We start from the raw sequence: 22,134 nt of genomic DNA on the forward strand, positions 1-22,134 counted from the left end.
AAACTCATTATTCAATTTCCAATTATGTTAAACAGAGCATTTTGTCCACCTTGTATTTAAAGGTTATTTTGACGCTCCACAACAGCTGACTGCAAATCAACTTCCCCACAGAGACAGTTAAATCATGAAGCAAAAACTAAACCACCTCTGACTCTCTTCCTTCTTCCTCTTATTCCCCGTCTCCCTCCTCTTCACCCTTTGTGCCCTTCTCTTCGATAAAGACACAATGTCAATGCAGCATCTCTTGTCTTTCCCCATCTTCACACCTCCCCTCAGGCATAGATGTATGCTGACATACCTCCTCTCCGCTGCGGTAGATGAGCAGGTCAAAGGGAATAGCAGCCACCATGTCGATGAGGAACCAGCCCTTGAAGTAGTGGACGGCGATGCGCACCGGGTGGCTCACCACCTCGTCGTTAATGTTCACATACGTTGTCCTGAGAGAAGTGCAGAGTATATGAAAATGATTGACATCAATAGTTCTTATAAGGCGTTAACAAAACCACGTTGTACCACTTACTTCAATAATCACTACTAATGCTACAACAGTCAGCTCTAATGAGGACAGAGCATGGGGGTTAGGCTATTAGACCTGCAGCATTTTGTGTTTACGATGAATTATTGTGCAATTGCTGCAGCACTTTCTACTACACATAACACTGTGGCTACTACTACTATACTGTAGGATCATGTGTTTAAAGACAGACCTGAAGTTGATGAGGATGTCAATAATGAACATGATATCCACTATGAGGTCCACCACATTGAGAGGAGAGCAGGAGTAACCACAATTCTGCAAGGCTACCTCTTCCTGAGAGGAGAGGAGAGGTAAGAGAAGAGAAAAGGAGATATAAGAGGAGAAGAGATGAGAGAAGAGGAAGAGAAAGAAGAGGAAACAAGAGGAGAGAAAAAAGGAGATGAAAGAAGAGAGCAGGAGGAGAAAAAAGGAAAGGAAAGAGAAGAAAGGAAAGGAAAGGAAAGGAAAGAAGAGGCGAGGAAAAGAAAGGAGAGGAAAGGAGAGGTGAAAAAGGGGAAGGAAAGAAGAGGAGAGGAAAATACAAGACAAGAAAGGAGCGCAGAGAAAAGGAAAAGGTAAGGTGACAGGTGGAAAGTCAAGGGAAAGAGAGAATAGAGAATAGAGTAGAAAAAAAGACAGGAGAAGAGAATTAAGCTAATGCTCTAAAAATAGAACAGCTCTGTGTGATTACCTCCTTCAAATGGATTACGGTTAATGCTTTACGATCATTTGCATGCCTTTTTTAGACAAAAATAAATGAATTGACACAAAAACAGGGCAAGCTGTGAGTCTTCAACACACGAATCATACACAAAGGCTATGACTGACTTTATGTTTTACAAGAGATGCATTGTCACAAGACTTTTTACTTGCCAGGGAAATCATCGGTGTATAATATTACTTTATGCATCACCTTTTGCATTTTTGTTCAGCCCGGTTCTCTTGCCTGGAGTCTTATGTTGTAGAGACGTAAAGCCCAATGAAACTCTTTTATGATCGGGCGACATAAATAAAACACGCTCGACCTGAGTGACTTAGTGACTCTTTCCTTCGACGGCACCCCACCTGGTCGTTGAGGAGGAAGGCGGCCGAGTAGGGGGTCAGGATGGCGGTGTAGATGACCAGCAGCAGGATGAGCCAGTCCCACACCGCCTTGAAGGGACTGTAGTGCAACACCGTCCACTTGTGGATGCGCGGAGCCTGGAGCTTGTACTCTGGCAACACATCTGCACCCAGAGACAGCACCTGGGGTGGAGAGACCAAACGGACAGGAAGAGATGAGGCAGCAGGACACAGAGAAAAGAGACAAGGAACCAGGAGGGAGAAACAGACTGGGACATATAGCAGTAGTGTGATGGAACTGAGAAACATTCAAACAACGTGCACACACACACAGACACACACAGCCTGAGCATGTATAGCGGCTCCATGAAATATACATCGGCTAACATGACACACTCAACTGTAACAGCGTTTTGTAATTACAGCGATGGAGCCATGTCCCCTGTGAAGATGACAAGAACGGTTCTGAAGGCACCGACCATATTAAGGTTACCCTCCGAGGCAGCTGGCTCCCCCCCCCCCCCTCCGCACACACAGGCCCTCTGGATATACAAATGCACAGTCATGCATGGATGTAGGAAGAGACACACACACACACACTTTGCAGCCATGATTCAGGTCGTATCCTCTGTTTCTCTGTCCAGACGAATGACCTGGGTAATGATTCGGGTCTCATAGTCCTGGTGTTATAGTATCTTAAGGTAGCATATGCCACAATGGATCATAAAAGTATTACTTGATGGACTAGAAAACGGTTGGGGTTCCTCCAGTGGTCACACACACACATGCACACACACGCACACACACGCACACACACACACACACACACACACACACACACACACACACACACACACGCACACACACGCACACACACACACACACACACACACACACACAACCATTGTGGGTACTATAAAGCCATTCTTTAGCTTTACTTGCTGGTATGGACACATCAGCACAGCCTTGTGTCTCGGCTTCATAGAATCACACATTGAACCACAGAAGCGCTCACACAAATGTGTGCGCCTATAAAAAGGAGAATAAGAGAGTGAGTTACTAATGAGGGAGGCTGATTGTGGACCATAATGCTGCTAGTATTGTCACATGTGGCGAAGTACCTTACAATATAACACAGATATATTACCTCTCGGACAGAGACAAATGCCGACTGTGCGTAAATGAGAGTAATTTGCATAATTAACGCCACCATATAGAGTCCTGCCCATTTGTCTTATACTGAAGTCCTGCTCACAGAGATCCACAAAGGAAAGTCAATAACTTTAAACATCGTCAGCAGCAGAATTAAAAGGGACCTAAAACAAGAAATGGGGACAAATAACAAATGTTGTTAATGACCTGAGGGTCATACTGTCACTGAAATAAACAAGAAGTGGTTCCATACAAATAATATCTCGCCACAGCAAAGGACAGCACTGAAAAGAGTAGAATCATTCAAGATGTTCACATGGATATTGTAGTGTTACACAATCAAGAGCCAATTTAAATGAAAGGTAATATCGTGAGGCTATATGAATAGTTATATCAGCCCAGAATTTAAATTGAGTCAAACAGGAAACATGTACATAATTATTAAATTTCTTCCATGTAACAAAATATAACAACGTGGGCTTGGTTAACAGCAGATTGATGTCACATGGCTTCTCGGACAGATCTGGACCACTTGAAATGAGTGAATGCAGCACGTTCTCCTCGTCACTTAAAGGAGCGGCTTGAGAGCGAGTGCTTCTTCAATGAGGGCCAAAAGACTCCGGGCCCTTCATTGCTTTTAGAAGAGCTACCAAATCCTGATCATTTCAGCAACAAACCAGTCCTCACCACTTGAAAGTGTGCCTTACATCTATCTTGCCTATTGACTAACCTGCTTTTTACCTCAGCGTTCTAATCCCCTGTTTCATAAAAGCTCTTCTAGCTGCAGAGCCTGCGCTATAAACACTCTGATACTTGCATCGGAGCGGTCTTCAGTCTCCCCATGTCTGCTGTATCTGTCCCCATTGCATGAACTATAAATAATAAAAACTAAACGGCTCCCCAATTCTGCAGCAGCACTTTACGTAAGCGCATTGAACATGTTTTATATTTCGATCCACCCTGCATCTCGACTGTGTGGCCATGTTTGTTATTTTCCAAGCCCCCAGTGCAGCAGACCGACGGGTCACATTTGTATGCGGGTGGGGTGCACCTGTGTTTGGTGAAAAACTGAAGCACTAAAAGAAAGTCCTGTATTACCCTCACCTCTCTTTACCTGTGTGTCTTTCTTTCTCACTTGTCTGTGTTCAGCCTCCATCCCTCTTTACTCCATTTCCTCCCTCTTCCTGCCCTCCCCTTGACCTGCTAAACCTCTCTCCTTCTCCAATTTCCCCTTTCCTTCCTGACGTGGCTCTGTCCTCCGTCCGACAACCCTCGCTCCATCTCTCAGACTCCTTCTCTTCTTCCATGCAGCGTGTAGGTGGCTTTCCCCCTCACCCTGCCATACATATTGTCATTCATCCTCCCTCCCATCTCATCTTCTTTTCTCCTCATGCTTAAATGGACGGTTTTCATCCCCTTGGATGGCGTTTTCATGCTTTCATTCTTCGATTTCTCCCTTACACTTTCATTTCTCTCTCTCTATTGCACAGTCCGTTTCGTCTTCACCATTTATGTATGGGGTCAGATCAGTCTCAATAATCGCAAATGCACACAGAGAGACTTACAAATGCAAACACAAGATTTAATTGTGTATCCCTCTGCAAATTGTGCAACTGTAACGCTGGGGGGGAAGGGGGAGATGCGCTCATGTGATTGGCTGAAAATAAGGGCGACATCTGATTGGCTACAGCTAGGTCTATGTTGAAAAAACACATTTGCGGATCTAGCCACGGCAGGGGAGTCTCATAAGTCCGTACACACATGTGAAGAATCCACAAACAAATGCAGTGCGATTGACAAATAAATAAACACAGACACGTCGTTCTGCGTGCATTTGTGAGTCTAATTTATTTGTAAATCCTTCAGTGTGCATTTGTAAATCGAACATATTTGCAAATTGTTCTGTGCGCATTTGTAAATCTTGTGTTTGCATTTGTAAATCTCTGTGTGCATTTGCAATTATTGAGACTGATCTGACCCCATATTTATGTGCTTGGTGATAAAACCCTCTGGTCCATGAGGATATCATACTCTGCTCTGTGCGTTTTTGCCTCAGTAGCTGTTCTCATAGTTAGCAAATATTGGGCTAGAAAGCATTTACTGGATTTATTAATTAATTTAGAAATGTTTCAGTTCGTGTCCTCTCTGTAATTGAGCCAGCTGTTTCATATCTAAGCCAGCTCTCCAGAATTCTGGCTCTTTCAATGGCTTTCTCTTTAAGTATTTATGAATTTCTGCATGCAAGCCCGTGCTTTCATCAAATCTCATCTTGTGCTGGTCTTTTGTTTTAAAAGATAATCCAACACTTTAGTGTTTCTTGGCCATTGAATGAATTATCGAAAGGATCACTTTGATCACCAGTTGATTTTTTATGTTAAGTTTGTGTATGTTATTGATTATCCAGCATAGCACTACATACAGAACATGTCATAACTCCATACAAACAGGGCTGTTGTATATTGTTGCAGCAGTCAAGGAGAACTTCCCTCCACACAACAAGGTTAGCAGTTTACAGCTGATTAGAGCTAAATGCTGATCTCGGCATGCTGGCATTCTCATACTGTCAATGCTAAAATGCTGATGACAAGACGGTAATAATGTTTACCACGTTGGCCATTTTAATTTAGCATGTTAGCAAGCAAACATTTACTAGTTAGCCCAAGTGAGGCTCATTGAAATGACAGTTTGGCTAGTGATTCATCCTGAGGGGCACACGAATACCAAACTCATGGATAGCGGTCAAGGATCGCTGAGACATTTCACTGAAAACCACAAATGGTGGACTGCCAGACTAAGAATTCAGAAAACATATTTTGCCTTTCAGCCCTCTGCTTTTTGATTTCAGGCACCATGTCACACAAATATCTTGCATTCTCTCAAGTGTCGTGAACACATCTGTATCCAGACAGCACACAGCATCACACGTTTACAAGTGTGAGCGGACACAAACGCACACCCTGCCGTTCAGTGGAGTGGCCCTCTTCACTGTGCTTTCCCTCCTGGAGGAACTCAAGCTCTATTTTTAGCCATTTGTGAGAAACTGAAAAGGTGAGGATTGTTCAAAGTGCAGATGTCGAGAAATATGGAAGTGCAGATAGGACAGAGTTGTGTTTGTGGACAGCGCTGGGGGAGAAGACTTGGGGCAACAGGGAGGTTACAGATCTAAGTGTCTGTGCCTTGAAGACGATGTGTTATTCTCACTTCACCCACAGCAAGCTGTTTTTCTTTTTGCTGGCATCAGTCTACGGAGTGGAATCCCAAGTCCAGCAGACAGCAGCGTCATCAGTGTTCTGCTATTTCTCGGCCCAAAACTATTGAAAAATCTAATTCAATTACACATTCAGTGGCCAGTTCAAGTCTTGGGCGGGACAGTGGATAAACATTTTCTTCCTTTTAATTCAAAAGTCAAATTCAAATAGAAGCCAACACTCAGGCTGTGACTGCTACGGTGTCTGTTCCACTTTGTGTGACCCGGTGTGGTGACAAGGGAGCAGACTAGAGGACAAGAAGAGATGACTAGTGACAAGAGATAGATCAAATATAAACCATCAAACCCGTCTAATGATATTAGTCATATTTCAGTATAAGATGACAGCAGAATAGAAAGATTGATAGAACCATTTTAGAAGTGCAGTCTCGTTTTTACTAATGTTATATTTTGATTAAATGAGAAGTGATGACAAGGACAAGAGGCAGAAATCTTTAGGATGACACATCACTGGCGGGGCCAAAGATTTAAAAAGGGGGATTTATCTGTGGTGGCTGAGGAGCAAACACTAAACTGAAGGAAACTGAAAGAGACATGGCTAACCAACCAGCCAAGGCCTTTCAAAAATGGAAAGGAAAAACAATCCACAATCTCTGTGGTACATGTTTCTGATCGATTACATCTGTGAAAGAGAGTGTGTCTAACTGTATAATTATTGTGTAAAACATAAATACTCAATGAAGTTATTGAACATTCCTGTAAATAAGCATATTGTAATTGAATTGAGATGAAATACATAGAGGAAAAAGAAAGTGTTTAATTTGCACTCTAAACGTCATCCGACGAGATTTATTCCTTAAAATAAAACGTTCTTAGTAGAACGGATTGGATTTTTTTGTTGGAAAATAGATACATTTCTTTCTCTCTCTATCTCACACACAGCTGGGAGGTGTTCAGTGCAGCTGCACTTCAATCATTAATCTTCAATTAAATCCTCTATTGGTGCAGAAGACTGAGCCACAGGCGTGCGTGCACAGAGTGGCAGGAGGTATATATACAGAGAGTGCAGCAAACAGGGTTACAAAATCAAAAGGTGAGCGAAGCTGGAAAGTCAAAGTGCTCCCGAACAACCTTCTTTCTGTACCCTTTGAGCTTTAAAGTGACTGTGAGGAACTTTTAACTGGTTATGAAGCAGTCTCTGTTTAGTCCTGATGCCTCTTCATGACCTTCATAAGTAAACGAGAGCATCAGCGACAACATTGTCTATTTATTATATTCATTATTCTAAATGCTTTTCAGCAGTGCCGCCGAGTCGGATTCTGGAAAATCATACATCCACCAGAAACTGCAGCAGAGACCAGCCCACATTGGACAGGCTAAGTTCTTTGCTGCTGCTTTTGACCAGCAGTCGGAAGCTCTGGTGGTTGGAAGAGAGCTCCACACCCAGCACCCTCTGTCTCCTCCTCCAGTGGGGAGCGAGGCACAGGACAACCAGAACCAGGACTGAGAGTGTCAGACTGTCAGACCCCTGCTGCAGTAAAATGAGAGGTTTTCTAAAGGGACTCTGGTACTTGGAAACACTACCACTTGTGTCCACAGGGGCCACCAAAATCAACACACAAAGAAAATTCCTCTTAGTAACTCTAAAGAAATGGTTTATTATCTCTTGAGAGAGAATTGGCAAAAACCTAGTGGTGGTTCACTTTGGGAAATATGCCAAAACATAGAGCTACTGTACATCACCACGGTTGAGCATTTTACAGTCAAAGTGCAACTCCAGTAAAACACTACATACTGGTGCAGTCTATCATAAATAACTTATTTTTTTGTGTCTGATCAAAACATTTTTTGTTAACCCGGCTTAGAATTGAGCAAACCACACCTTTTGGGTCAGCTCTCTGTAGTCACACTCCAGCTTTTGTCAAAGTTGACACCCTGGATGTTAAAAACTTTGCTTGAGTCCCAGAGAGGAGATGAACAAAAAGAAAACGGCAGTCAGGCAGCACACACCATCCATCTGCTCGGGAGGGGTGTTGATGGTTTTTGGGAAGCTTCCATTTCTCACATTGTGTTCGATTCAGCTGGCAGGGATGCGTGTGTGGATGGGTGTAAACAATTACAGTCCAAGCACGCAGACAAATGGATACAGCAGCTGAAGACCAGAGGGAACGAATACCCTCCTCTGAGCCCAGTTATAGTGATATTTTTAGCCAGACATTCATTACCATCTTTTCAAATGGCTCTTTCTTCCAATTAAGAGTGAAGGAGTTGGACCGAGGACATTTTCAATCAATTGCATTTCAACAGCTCAAAGCATCATGGGAGTGGGTGTCATATAAAAAAATAAATTGTGTTGCATCAGCCGCAGGAGAGTCCTTCTAGTTGAAAAAGTGTTAGACATTTTAAAATTGGGAGCACAATGTCCATTTTGTTTTGGGGCCGAGAAACAAACCTGATCGTGTGAAACCCTCATAGACAGATGCAGACACATTCGTTCTCTTTTATAAAACATGGATACCAAGCAACACTAACTCAAACATCCCACTCAAATCATGCATGGTTGGCTACATTAGCTGAGCAGTGAGCGCAGCATTACACATCTGAATCTCTAGCCCAACTTTCGGCTGTAGAGTTGCATTGTGGGTAATGTAGATGGCAGGTTTTGACGAGGAAGAGGAAGAGTGAATGAAAGACTTTGAAATGTGAAAGAATATATGTGGTTCTCCTGGATACATTTGGATCCCTTTTGTAACTAGAATTACCGCTTTGGATACGCCTCTGTCAATCACCTTGTAGCCCCGCCCTAAAGCATACCCTGCTTTATGGTCTGTTTGACTCTAAATGACCATAAATTACTAAATGAACATCATGCTTTATTGAAGAAGACTTGAAACTATAAACTCATGTTTACAATGTTTACTGAGGGAATACATCAAGAGAGAAGTAGAGTCATTTTCTCATAGACTTCAACACAGCCAGAGGAGTCGCCCCCTGCTGGTCAGTAGAGTATATGTTTTAAGTTTAGAGGCACTTCCGCATTGGCTTGACTCTGCAGAACCGGAGGTTGCCGCCTGGTGCCTTCACCAACCAGTCAAGTTTAATCCATCATATTTTTTATCCTATTAGACATTTGTGTGAAATTGTCATAATTCACGTTTATTTTCTGATGTTAAGGCCAAAAATGTGTTTTGAGAGGTCACGGTCAACCAATTTCTACTCAGTACGATAAGATTGTGTTTCTGAAAGCGTTGACATTAATACATGTTGGAAAGAAAGATAAACATTGTGTGTATACACACAGGTGCTGATTCGTTAAGTTAACACTACTATATGTATGCATGAACTATAAGTACAGTATATGCTTGTATGTATAAGTGTACTTGTTTATGTGTATTTTAGTGTGTTTGTACAGTTATAATAGAGAGAGTAATACCATAATCAAGGCCAATGAGCCATGCAGTGCAAATGTAACAGAACCTCACACACACTTCCTCTGCTGTGAGTCTGTGTGTGTTTATGCAGCGCACTGCTCCAGGCAAAGTGTGTACACCACCACTTTGATATAATATAGATTTGTTTTAAGAAAAACAACAACAACAACAACAACAACAACAACTAGGGAATGGGAGATGAGGAGCAAAAAGGAGAGAGGGAGTGTGTGAAAGAGAGAGAGCCGGTGGGCGAGACAGAGGAGGATGGAGAAACAGAGCCGAGGGGGACGAATACACAGAGCGCTAAAAGTGATAAAAAAGGAAAAAAGAATAACAATGACAAAACTGTCTAACCCTGTGGAGGATGGTAAGTGTGACACTTCACACACACACACACACACACACACACACACAGATGATGAATCTAAAATAAACATTTTTAGTGCGCGCTTATAAATGGGAACATTTGTATATCTACGACAGCTGAGACCTTTGCCGAAAGCACTGAGCTCTTACTGCCCCTGACAAACGGACGTCATACTCTCACTCTACCTCAAACAAGTTCTCCTACCATGAACAGACTGGAAGAGATAATGGTCACGGAAGCCAACGTGAACTGAAAGACCACTGCTGTCATGTTTGATCGTATGAATACAAACCACTATTCTCTTTTAGGATGAGTGGTCTGCGAGATTAGCCATGGGGACAGACGGACATTCATACTCACACACACAACCACAAACGTTTTGGTTTTTTTTCAGTCTCATAAGGCAAGACAAGCCCTGCCTCCTTTCCAACACATTTCTTCGATTCTCCTAAGTTGGAGAGCCTCAGCAAACACGCTCGATATTTCATACATATTCAAACCGCTCCCTCCGTGCCCATATTCAGTATTAGAGACCCGTCCTGCCGAGCACCGCCTTCAGACATCAAAATTTCATGGGGCTTCAATTTCAACTGTAAACAGAGTGGGATGTGAGGCCGCCACAGAGCAATAGCTCATCTATTTGAGAAGCATTTAATAATGCAAAATCAAATCATGTCTGTTTGGTGAAGATGTATGTGTGTGTGTGTGTGTGTGTGTGTGTGGACGGAGCTCCTGACTCAGCTGTTGAACGCAGTAAACACAGTCTCACCACCTTCCCACCAGGAATTAGCTGAGACCTTTATTTGGACTGCATATAAAACTAAACACACATGAAAAACCCTGTTTGGATGCAACCAAGACGCACTTCCATGCCAGTACTTCAGCCCACCTCTGGAGGAGCTTAAAGGCACATCTGGTGCACACATATAGATTACGTTCTGTGCAGAAATCCAAGCGGAAAGACGGTGTTTATCAAAACAGGTGGCAGAGAAGAGCATGCCTGTCAGGGAGCATGGTTAAGAGGCTGCAGGATAGGGGACAGGTGTTCACCGCCAGCTTCAAAAAGAGACGGAAATATTCTGACAGCGAATGCTGTGCATGTCAGTCTGTGGTCCTGGTAACGACGTGGAAGGCAAGGTTACTAAACACGGGTAATCCAGGTGTAGTATGCATGGTCATATGTGTTGTGAAAAGGGGACACGCTGCCACACATTCAAACACTTTCTTTCACTCAGCTAAATGTATAAATCCTTTTCTCTGCCTTGTTCCAACACTTACGTTTCAAGTGAAGGCCTGGAGGACTTATTCTGTCTAATAAACACACACGAGGAAATAAGGCTGTGACATTGGCCGGCAGCCAATGCTCCACCAAAACACTACCGTCATATTAATAGACAGCGTCGAAGTTCACAGTCGGTGGACCAACAATCTGGTGTTGTTAAAGCCAAAGAGTCAACAATGTTATGAATTAACGAGACAAACTCTCACAAAAGGTTGCTGGTTTCTAAATAAATAAATAAACAATCATATACAGTATAAGTTATCAGGAGGGTTACTATTTAATCATATTATTTCTACTACACTATGTTTTGACACCCAGTGACACAAACATTTGTATTTAAATTAGTACACGTACTTGCTTTAGTGATAAATTATTTATCGATTCTTTCCAAAGGCTGTTGAATCTGCTGTGCCCGGTGACAGTTGCTAGGCTCTGATTGGACAGCTATTTGGGGGAGTGACAACTGGTCAATTAGGCCCCTCCTACACTTAGTCTGGTGTCGTGGTTTTAACTGCTTTAGTGTCAGAGACTGCCAAAGACTTGACCATCCCCTCTCAGAACAACATGCGGGTGCCCGTATGTCAGTGCATACTGTTGCTTGCATCCGTTTTGTCTGTATGCTTTTGATTATGCATATTCACGAATACGCCTGCATCTGCCCGTTGCCACAACTGGCTTCCCGGCTGACCGTTTCTCTCCAGCTCTGACAGTTCCCATTAAGACATAACCAAGCAGCATATTTCCACCTCTTCCTCCTCCTCCTCCTCCTCCTCCTCCTCCTCCTCCCCACAGCCTTCTCCTCCAATATTCATCAGCACCATCAGCGCTTAGGGAGGTTGCTCCCTCACACTCTGGATATCTTTCTCCCTCTGTGTTTGGCTTCATAACTCGTCCGCGATCTCATCTCTCTCCGTCTCTTTATTATTTTATTTTAGTCATGATTTATCTGTGCATCAATCCCCCCCTCTGCTGCTGACATACGACATACATAAAAGGCAAACCCATTTAAGTGTTCAGAGTCTGCTCTCAGCTCAAGTTTCTTTCTGTCTGATAAACTGCTTTCATCCATTCAAAAAGGATATTTAATCGGTGTGGGGGCAAACATCCAGAAATATATTAAAACCCACCTTACATCTTCTGTTTGCGATACACCATGCGCACTGATTGTAGAGAGCATGTTGTGCAATATACAGTAGATGGGCCTGAGTGCGGAGCTATAGCTGCTGTCCTGAGGATGCCATCATGCATTAGTTCAAACTACGGAATCAGGCCAATTGAATAAAACATGCTGATGTGTGAACCCGCAGAGGGACACACACTCAGGGTAGGGCTTGTGGTATGTTTCGTGTTTGTACATTGAGCATGTAATGCATTTATTATATTATATATTATATAGTATAGTGTTGTTCCCTGTTCTGTTACTGTTTGCAGGAGTGTTTCAACTGCACTGCTTTCTTGCTTGCTTTATTATTGGTAGAAGTCAGTGACGTGTCAGGTGCCATGCTGACAGCATGGATATGAGGACCATGCATTCTATACACTGTAGAGCCCAATTTAAACTAGAAATGCTCCTAAGTGACCCTTTGTGTTTCCTTTGTGTGACCTAATGTTCCTTCAGCATCGATATTGTGATGTTTGCATGTGCAAAAGTCCCATCGCAGGATGTGCAATGTCGGCAAATGAAGTCAAACCATGCCACAACTGTTTTGCTGCTTGATACAACAGGATAACTCGCAGGGTTATCATTTTCCAGGACTAATCCAGTGTTTCCCACTAACTACAGTCCAGATAGGCCACCACCGTTTCTCAGTGACTCTTCAAGAAGCACCTTCTAGAAAAGTTGTGATAGTTGTTCATATCCCAAAACCTGTTGATATCCAATTTCTTCAGAACGTTTAAAAGCAGATGTGAGAATTCTAACTACTGTAATACTAGGACCTCCTCCACTGTGGGCCCACAGAGAGGGCAGAAGGAGAGAGGGCCAGAAGGAGAGAGGGCAGAAGGAGAGAGGGCCAGAAGGAGAGAGGGCCAGAAGGAGAGAGGGTCAGAAGGAGAGAGGGTCAGAAGGAGAGAGGGCAGAAGGAGAGAGGGCAGAAGGAGAGAGGGTCAGAAGGAGAGAGGGTCAGAAGGAGAGAGGGCCAGAAGGAGAGAGGGTCAGAATGAGAGAGGGTCAGAAGGAGAGAGGGCAGAAGGAGAGAGGGCAGAAGGAGAGAGGGTCAGAAGGAGAGAGGGTCAGAAGGAGAGAGGGTCAGAAGGAGAGAGGGCAGAAGGAGAGAGGGCAGAAGGAGAGAGGGCAGAAGGAGAGAGGGTCAGAAGGAGAGAGGGTCAGAAGGAGAGAGGGCAGAAGGAGAGAGGGTCAGAAGGAGAGAGGGCAGAAGGAGAGAGGGTCAGAAGGAGAGAGGGCAGAAGGAGAGAGGGTCAGAAGGAGAGAGGGTCAGAAGGAGAGAGGGCAGAAGGAGAGAGGGTCAGAAGGAGAGAGGGCAGAAGGAGAGAGGGCAGAAGGAGAGAGGGTCAGAAGGAGAGAGGGTCAGAAGGAGAGAGGGCCAGAAGGAGAGAGGGTCAGAATGAGAGAGGGTCAGAAGGAGAGAGGGCAGAAGGAGAGAGGGCAGAAGGAGAGAGGGCAGAAGGAGAGAGGGTCAGAAGGAGAGAGGGTCAGAAGGAGAGAGGGCAGAAGGAGAGAGGGTCAGAAGGAGAGAGGGCAGAAGGAGAGAGGGTCAGAAGGAGAGAGGGCAGAAGGAGAGAGGGTCAGAAGGAGAGAGGGTCAGAAGGAGAGAGGGCAGAAGGAGAGAGGGTCAGAAGGAGAGAGGGCAGAAGGAGAGAGGGTCAGAAGGAGAGAGGGTCAGAAGGAGAGAGGGCAGAAGGAGAGAGGGTCAGAAGGAGAGAGGGTCAGAAGGAGAGAGGGCAGAAGGAGAGAGGGCAGAAGGAGAGACGGTCAGAAGGAGAGAGGGTCAGAAGGAGAGAGGGTCAGAAGGAGAGAGGGTCAGAAGGAGAGAGGGCAGAAGGAGAGAGGGCAGAAGGAGAGACGGTCAGAAGGAGAGAGGGTCAGAAGGAGAGAGGGTCAGAGGAGAGGGTCAGAAGGAGAGAGGGCAGAAGGAGAGAGGGTCAGAAGGAGAGAGGGCAGAAGGAGAGAGGGTCAGAGGAGAGGGTCAGAAGGAGAGAGGGCAGAAGGAGAGAGGGTCAGAAGGAGAGAGGGCAGAAGGAGAGCACACACACACACAAACAAACACACACACACACACATCCTGTCTTTCCTCAGGGATCCGTAAATGGGTACAAAGCTTGTCTCTGTCTCCTATTGCTTCACTAAGCAGCTTTCTAATTCACACATTACTATCCAAGTCACTGACATCCACAGCCTGTAAAATCATATTCAGCTTTCAGAGAAACCAAATGGAAGAATGAGAAGCTCTGAGGAACGACCATGACACTGAAGGGGATGAATGAATAAAATCAGAAGAGTTAGTGTCTGAGGGCACACAGGAACACTGTGTTATGCGTCCAATATCTACCTCATTAGGCAAGAGGCTGTGCTGGGTATCAAACCTCATTGAGATCTGAATAAACTGTGTCAAAATTAAATATGGCATCGAGCACTGGGACACATTCTCAGTTTACTTATTATTTGCTCAAATATTGTTCATGTCTCATATTTTGTGAACTGAAAAAAGGTGTAAAAACTACAAGTACCCCGCTTACTCTCGACTCGTACTTTAAATAATTTTATATAGCGGTTTCCACACGGTATATCCTCCAGATCTATCTGTCGGTGCTCTCACTGCATTCGGTTCATTAACAGAATATAAACTGCCCTTTTTGAGAGATGTGGAAAATGATCAAGTGTGGCACACAGCTGTGTTTCACGTATTCCTGGGATCATGTGGCAGAGGACGACTGTGGGGTGAGTCGTGTCTGCGTCTGGGAATCAGCTGGAGTGTTCACAGTAAGCGCTGCTACTGCTCGGCCTCTGCTGCAGCGGCAAGGCAGAATGGTGTGATACTTGTTGCGCAAATATGATCTCCCACGTACTGAATCCGTCACTGTCAGACGTAGGGTGACCATATCCATATCCATAACACCAAAAAGGAGGACACTATGCGGTATTTTGTGAGGCTGTGAATAATTGCATAGGACTCTAGCGTGCTCCCCTCTACAATACAAATTGTTTGCTTTAATGTAATCTGTATGTACATGTACAGAGTAGGGCGCTAGGACATTCGTTTAGTTGGGCCACACATCATCCCCTGAGCTATGGGAGAATCACTAAATATCTCTCGGTCCAGCTTCACGACGCAGTCTCCACCCCGGTACGACTGGTGGTGCTTTACAGCACGGTAAACCTTACACAGCTCAGCAGCGGAGATGTTGTCATCCAACGGCGACATTTGAAGAGATACCTGCGGCACGTCCGTTACCTTTATGCTTCTCTGTTCCCGCATGTCTTTCAATGGCAGCTTTACGCTGACTGCTTATGTCAACATCACAGCGACAGAGAGGGCAGAAGCCATGAAAGGAGTCTCGACTGCTTTTTGAAATAAATCATGTTCTTTGGTCCATTCTGGGTTGAACGACGTCTCTGTGTTAAGTTTCGGTCAATGTAGCCAGCAGCGTAGATATGACGTAGCCAGCACACGTTTTTTAACCAATGATATAGGGTTAGAAGCAAACCTAAGCCTATCAGATATATATTTGACAACGCTTTTAACCAATCATTTGTTAGACTGCGTTCCAGCAAAATATTCTATTGCGCGGCACTTTCGGCCCAGTGCAACTCCAAAAAGGAGGACAAATACAGGACAGATGGAAATCCGGACTGTCCGGCCTAAATCCGGATGTCTGGTCACCCTAGTCAGACGGTGTATGACATCAGCCTCGGTTCTAGGTTACTAAGGACTAACTGAGGATTACCATACAGTCAATACATTACACAGCATATCTTACAACAACCAATATATGTATTGTGCCAAACATGCAGCAAGTCAAACCCCATGTAGTTTAAAAGTGCCATATTATAAATAAATAAATTAGATTGCCTCCACATGGCGTCGATGACGATGGCGGTCACAACAGAGTTATCAGCCGTAACTATGCCAACAAAGCAAGGAGAAGCTCTGGTAACAACACACACAGAGGGAAAACACTTGAGTGCCAAATTTACACAATTACAGAAATCAACTAAATTACACAAATGCAAAGATCAGCAGTGACCAGGCTGCGATGTCTCCGACACCGTTTCTTACTCATTACTGCCGACCTTCCCACCCTCACTTTACTAACTTCTCTTCTTCCTCTGTCTCTTGTTTGTATCACAAACAACAAACAGCTGTTGTTATAGAAGCAATGCTCGCTAAGGCGGCGGCACCCTGCTAGGCCGATTCAATAATGTGTCTGGGATCACATTCCCGGACTCCAGAGGGCAATTTTGGGTGACATTCAAGTGATGCTTCCTGGTGGGAAAGTCCTATATTTGATAATCCCAGCAGCATCCTCTCTCTCCCTCTCATGCTCGGAGGCTCTTCATCCCCGGCTTCTCTCAACATACAGCTCTCTCAGTGGGGTGACAGAGGCAGGGTGGATATTAAGTCCTCAGAAGGTTTCTTAATCCCAGCCAGGGAAACATGCAGAGGAGATATCAGGCTTTTTCCCCCTTCAACACCTCCACTTTGGTGAGGGCTTAGCTCCTCGTAAGACACACACACACGCACAAGCACACAAACGCGCACGCGCACGCACACACACACTAAAGAATGTGAGGAAATACATATCCTTGGAGAAACTAGGACTTAGAGGAAAGCACCCTTACATGCAACCAACCAAGAAAGATGAGAATGTTAGAAACACACAGTATGCTGGTATGTGCATTTATGTGTCATTTTGTGGGTAAAGAAGTGCAGCGGTGGTTCAATTCCGTAAGCACAGAGTGGACGTCCACAATGGCCACCGAGCGTACACACTCATAGACACACGTTTCAGGGCTGGCAGGGAGAGGGCCGCGTCTTTGTGAATCGCCTCGGGCGATTTTGTACAGAACAACATGTGTGGGAGTCGGGGAACGCCGGAGTTGCACTCCCTCGACGTACTAGCGATCTCTCCCTCTCTCTTCCCTCCATTCTCCCTGCTTTGACGACGCTTTCGTCTCACTGAGGTGTGAGTGAAGCCGCTTCCTGGTCATTTTAGTGACAGGACTACTTTTTAGATGGAACTAAAAGGTCCCATCAGCGGACCGTTGCCTGTGTTTCCATAGTGATCTAAACCTGCGAAGATTAGGCAAGTTATTGGTCTGTTGATGTTGGGAAAAAGCAATATGACATGAGAGCTCAGTACTTATAATAATATACTTACTGTACTTATAATCAGCGTGAAAATACCTCTGTTGACCCCTCAGACCCCTGAAACCCTCAATAGCTAAATTCTGGTGGATCTCACAAATCCTATTCCACTTCTTCGATGATTACATGAGATGATTTTCTGCCAGCTAGACCCTCAACGGGTTGCCTGAAGCGAGGCTGTCTTCACGTCTCTTTGTGGACCTAAAGGGTTCCCTCTTTGGACAGATTTGATCCAGTGCCTTTCGTGAGAATCTGGATTAAAGCAGGTCATCGTCTCTCCTCTTCTTGGAGACCAGGACGACAACTAACAAGCAGCCGAGCCAAGGTGTGTGTGTGTGTGTGTGTGTGTGTGTGTGTGTGTGTGTCTCGGGTCAGAGAGAGACAGGCGAGTGTGGACTTGGAGTAATTATAGCAGCCTAAATGGTGTGTGTGCAAAGCGTGTACAGCCTAGTTGTATTAGCTTGCATTCATGAAATGATGATGGGGACGGGGGCGGGGGTCATCAAACAAAAAGAAATGCTCTTCTCTCGTCCTAAAAGGTTCCTAGTGTCTTTAGAAGGTCCCTCTGATCAAAAGGACTACTCGCTCTAAATCAACTTACTTACTCTATCTGGTGTAAATTAATCCAGTCTGTTGTTGTAGTTCACACAGTGAGGCAATAATCCACGAGAAATCAGTGCTCATAGCTACGATGTCCTGTGGTACCAGTTCCTCTCTCCCAGTTTAACGCTTTGTGAACGACAGTTCATGAGGTGAAAGAAGCTGCGCTCTGTAGCACCAATGCACAACCCAGAGTGCTTCTGTAGCCCCAACAAATCCAACACTATGTTCAACACTAGGCTCTCTCACTAGAAGACACATTCTCCCGGTCAGACTTTTTGGATCAAGCAAACTTCAATAATGAATGCAGCTGCTCTCAAAGCCTCATTCTTTCCAATAAAAGGTGTAGATTTATGAAAGACTGGTTGGAGATTATGTTTCATCCATTTGGCAAAAAAAAAACATGCAGAGATTCTTCTGAACAGAAGGAGACTATTATATCCTGACAAACAGTCAACAGTCTATTACAAAAGCAACAATATTGTTCAGCAGGTGTTGGCAAAAAGCATATCAAATGGGCTAATTAGAGTGAATACTATAGAGCCCTTGAGATACAACGGTTTAGTCCTATTTATTATTATATAACCAGAATGATAACGTGCACATACTTCTATTGCAGAAGTAAGGAGGCAGACCCCGGAGCAGCTCTTTGAGACGGAGACACGCAATATGAATAGTGAAGAAGCATCAAAGGCTGAATGAAGAACAGAGGACACCCATGTATGGTCAGAGACTGTACATTTGTGAGGGTGGATCTTCTCTTTAATTACTTTTAAAAAATAAACACATTACACATCTGTGTAATGTGGATCCACGGCTGTATCCTATTTCTGGGTTAGCCAAACTCTTGCATAACTTAGAACACTGGCAGCAGAGCAGGTACATTTAAAACTGCTGGTGCTTTCAGGTGTCAAATAGGCCCTGTCTGAAAGCTGTGGAGGCGGAAGAGAGAGCGAGAGAGAGAGACAAGAGATGATAGAGAGAGAGAGAGAGAGAGAGAGAGAGAGAGAGAGAGAGAGAGGGAGAGTGGAGACCGAGCCAAAATTGGATAACTGCCAGCCAGTCGTATCACGACTATGTGACGCCCACCAATGTGTTTGCACATGTGTGTTAATGTGTTTGGTTTCCATTGACAAACAATAGGTTTCAAAGTGAACAGAACAGTATATTAGCTAGGAAGATTCTAAGTTTATAAAGTACTGAAATGCTTTAGTTTTGTATGGACTGTACATTCCACCTTGCAGCCAGCAGGGGGCAGGGTGGTGCTCTATTTTGCGTTAAGCGGGCTTTATATATATATATATATATATATATATATATATATATATATATATATATATATACATATATAGTGTTTGTGTGGATTTCTACTTTTGATTAGCCGGTGTGCTGCGCTAGCTAAAATGGCACCACACATCACGCCCATCGAGAGTATTATTGGCTCAGTAAACATTTAATGTGTAATATTGTTATATTGAGGAAGATTGTTAAAATGTGGTTTACAATATGTTTTGCATTCATGTATTTGAGTATGGATATAAATGGGATTCTGCGCATCGTGGCGCCATGACCAGGCGTGAATGTGCTTGGTGTCATCTGTGTGTCCTGTTTGCAGAATCACATCATCTGGCCACTTGGTACCAATCCAGGTACCTGTAACAACTACATATTCTGCAGTGGAGGTGACAATGTGCTCCCTGATTGACAGGTGACCTGCGAGAGGCGAGCGTCAGGAAGCTCGAACCTCAATTTGTCGTTTGTATTTCTGGGTACACATGCGGCCGACACCACACGTCTCTGGTCAGAGAGCTTCAGTGACCCTTTGTGTTGCCTTTGCTCTTGTCCCATCTGAAACGTGGCATCGATGTCGAACAAAGTTCAATAAGAGGCTACGAGCTCCATGACTGGGCTTCGCAGCATCACTCTGATATCTAATTAAACTTCACATTTAGCTGGATGAACCAACAATCAACCATTATACTATTATATAATGTACCCACAAGATGCAATCATGTGCTGGACTGTGCCTGATTTTTTAAATCAATAAAAAAATACAAGCAGGAATCTAGTTAAATCTCCCAAAGAATTAAGGATGTTTCAGCTCTCATGCACAGCAACACAACAAGTAGTGCCTCCGTCAACTCTTTAAAGAACTGCTTGGATGCAAGCATGTTCTTAATGCAATACAGAGCTATTTAATTGTCTAGCACATACATTGGATTGATTTTAATATTTCAAGTGTGCACTGCGCAGTTTTTACATCTGGGAAAAGTATCGGAGTGGGGCTTGGTATCGGCGGTACTCGGAGCGGGATCAGGGGCAAAGGAAACCAAACTTGATCATCACTATAAAGACAATGCAGAGTAAGAGCTATAAGATCACCAGCATTTTGGTTTCTACGTTCTGGGTAAGTCCGAAAGTGATAAATAAAACCGTGCCCATAAAGAATATTTTTATAGTTATTCTTTACGCTTTCCTCCAAAATGTCCCAAAACCCTAATCTTCATAGGAACTATACATTAAGGCCTGAAAAAAACAACCTCTCTTTATTTTGTGTGTGCGATGAATTAAATAAAAATAGAAATTGAATTATTTTTCGAGAGCGAGTCAACTTTTGCAAATAAAGAGCGAATTCACTACCAATGGTGTTGTACACTAGAACCAAAACGCCCAAACTTTATGACTCCTTTCAACCGTGATAAAGGCAGCACCAACCAGATGGTCTGGTCTGGTCTTATCTTTCACAATAAAAGCTCTTGACATACAGCACACCAGAGGGAATTTAAAGAAAGAAAGAAAATAACATCTGACACTATCTGAAGCTATACCACACTTCAATAGGATGCTGCTAGTTGGTCCTCTGCCTGCATGAAGCTATTGGAACCATTTATTGAAAAAGTGTTGCAAATTGGCATCACTGTCTGTATGAATAGTTTCGATGTAAAATATGAGTATTTGGGATTTTCTTGCTTATTGGTCACTTCCCAGTGTGTGAATGTCTTTACAGTATCAATACTCGCACACTGACTCAGCTGTTTTCAGGACAAGAACTAGGTAGGGGATTTGGTTTTTACTGTCAACCTCAGTTGTCACACTTGTGACAACACATGGCTGTTTGTGTGCAGCGTTTCCACGGGCATCAGCGTTTCACCTTCAGAACATTAATACAAAATCAATTCAAGCATGATTCTCTCTCATATCAGTGAAGATCACTTCACTTAGGTACTGCGAGTCTCCTTTAATCAGGCATATTATATGCAGGGCTCGGGCTTCACTTGTAATGTGTCCCCCGTTGCCCCGCTGGTTAAGCTGACATGATACACAGTGGCTCCTTTTAGCCCCGAGATGCTGCAGGCCAAACAAACCAACAGCAGCATAAAGGGACTGAAATCAACACTTGAGCCAAAGAAGATACCGTTGCCTAATCTTCGCATTACACATCTGCATTTCATCAAGGAATATTCTGTTGAGCTGTAACCTTGCCTAACAATCACTGGTTTGTGGTTCTCGCTGTCCAACTTTGCCACAACACTGGACAGATGGTTGCCTCCGCTCATTCTCTGTGAGCTTGTATTGCTTTAACCCTGCATGGAGAATCAAGTGTAAAACCTAAAAAGGTCAAAGCAACAGAATCCAGCCTTGTTCTCTGGTGAGAGATGGGAGAAAATGTGCATCTAACTAGGACATCAAAAATTGTGATGTAAAATCAACAACACCCTCCAGCCATAGGCTGCCCTGAAGTGGCTTCAAGCTGCGTGGGACTAAACTCCAAAGACAACAATCTTGGCTTTGTAGTATCCACTGTAGCACTACAGGGGATTCTTTGTTTACAACAAAACAAGATGAGGAATAATACCTTTAACATATTCTCACAAATGATTTCATAAATCTTCTGAATCCAGCCTGGTCCTTCTCATATACACAGACCTGTCCCCAGTCAACTCAGCTGTCCCTCTCTGTCTCACCTTTCTCTCTTCGGTGGGCAGGCGTTGGGGGCGCTCTCTCGCCTCCCACCCACGACGGCAGGGGAGCGGTGGGCCGGGCGGACGCGTCATCAGAGCGGCCGGGCGGCAGCAACAGCAGCGATCGACAGCTTTGGCGAAGGTCGAATGGTGCAGGAAGACGTCGAGGAGCTTGAGCAGCGACGGCAGGACCATGGTCCTCAGTGACACCGAGGCGGGGTCAGGGT

At 44.3% G+C, this 22,134-nt stretch overlaps 1 protein-coding gene across 1 annotated transcript in view; it reads right to left on the bottom strand.

The window, feature by feature from the left end:
* kcnh2b (potassium voltage-gated channel, subfamily H (eag-related), member 2b) overlaps positions 1-22,134 on the bottom strand; it is a 206,031-nt gene that overhangs the window by 15,519 nt on the left and 168,378 nt on the right. Inside the window, exons 7-9 of the mRNA XM_034559980.1 lie at positions 1,583-1,762; positions 708-811; positions 299-437 (exon numbers count right to left, since the gene is read on the bottom strand). Coding sequence (XP_034415871.1) covers positions 299-437; positions 708-811; positions 1,583-1,762 — 423 coding nt within the window. The remainder of the gene's footprint in view (positions 1-298; positions 438-707; positions 812-1,582; positions 1,763-22,134) is intronic.

The sequence above is a fragment of the Cyclopterus lumpus genome, chromosome 20, assembly GCF_009769545.1.
Source record: "Cyclopterus lumpus isolate fCycLum1 chromosome 20, fCycLum1.pri, whole genome shotgun sequence".
NCBI classification, from domain to species: Eukaryota; Metazoa; Chordata; class Actinopteri; order Perciformes; family Cyclopteridae; genus Cyclopterus; species Cyclopterus lumpus.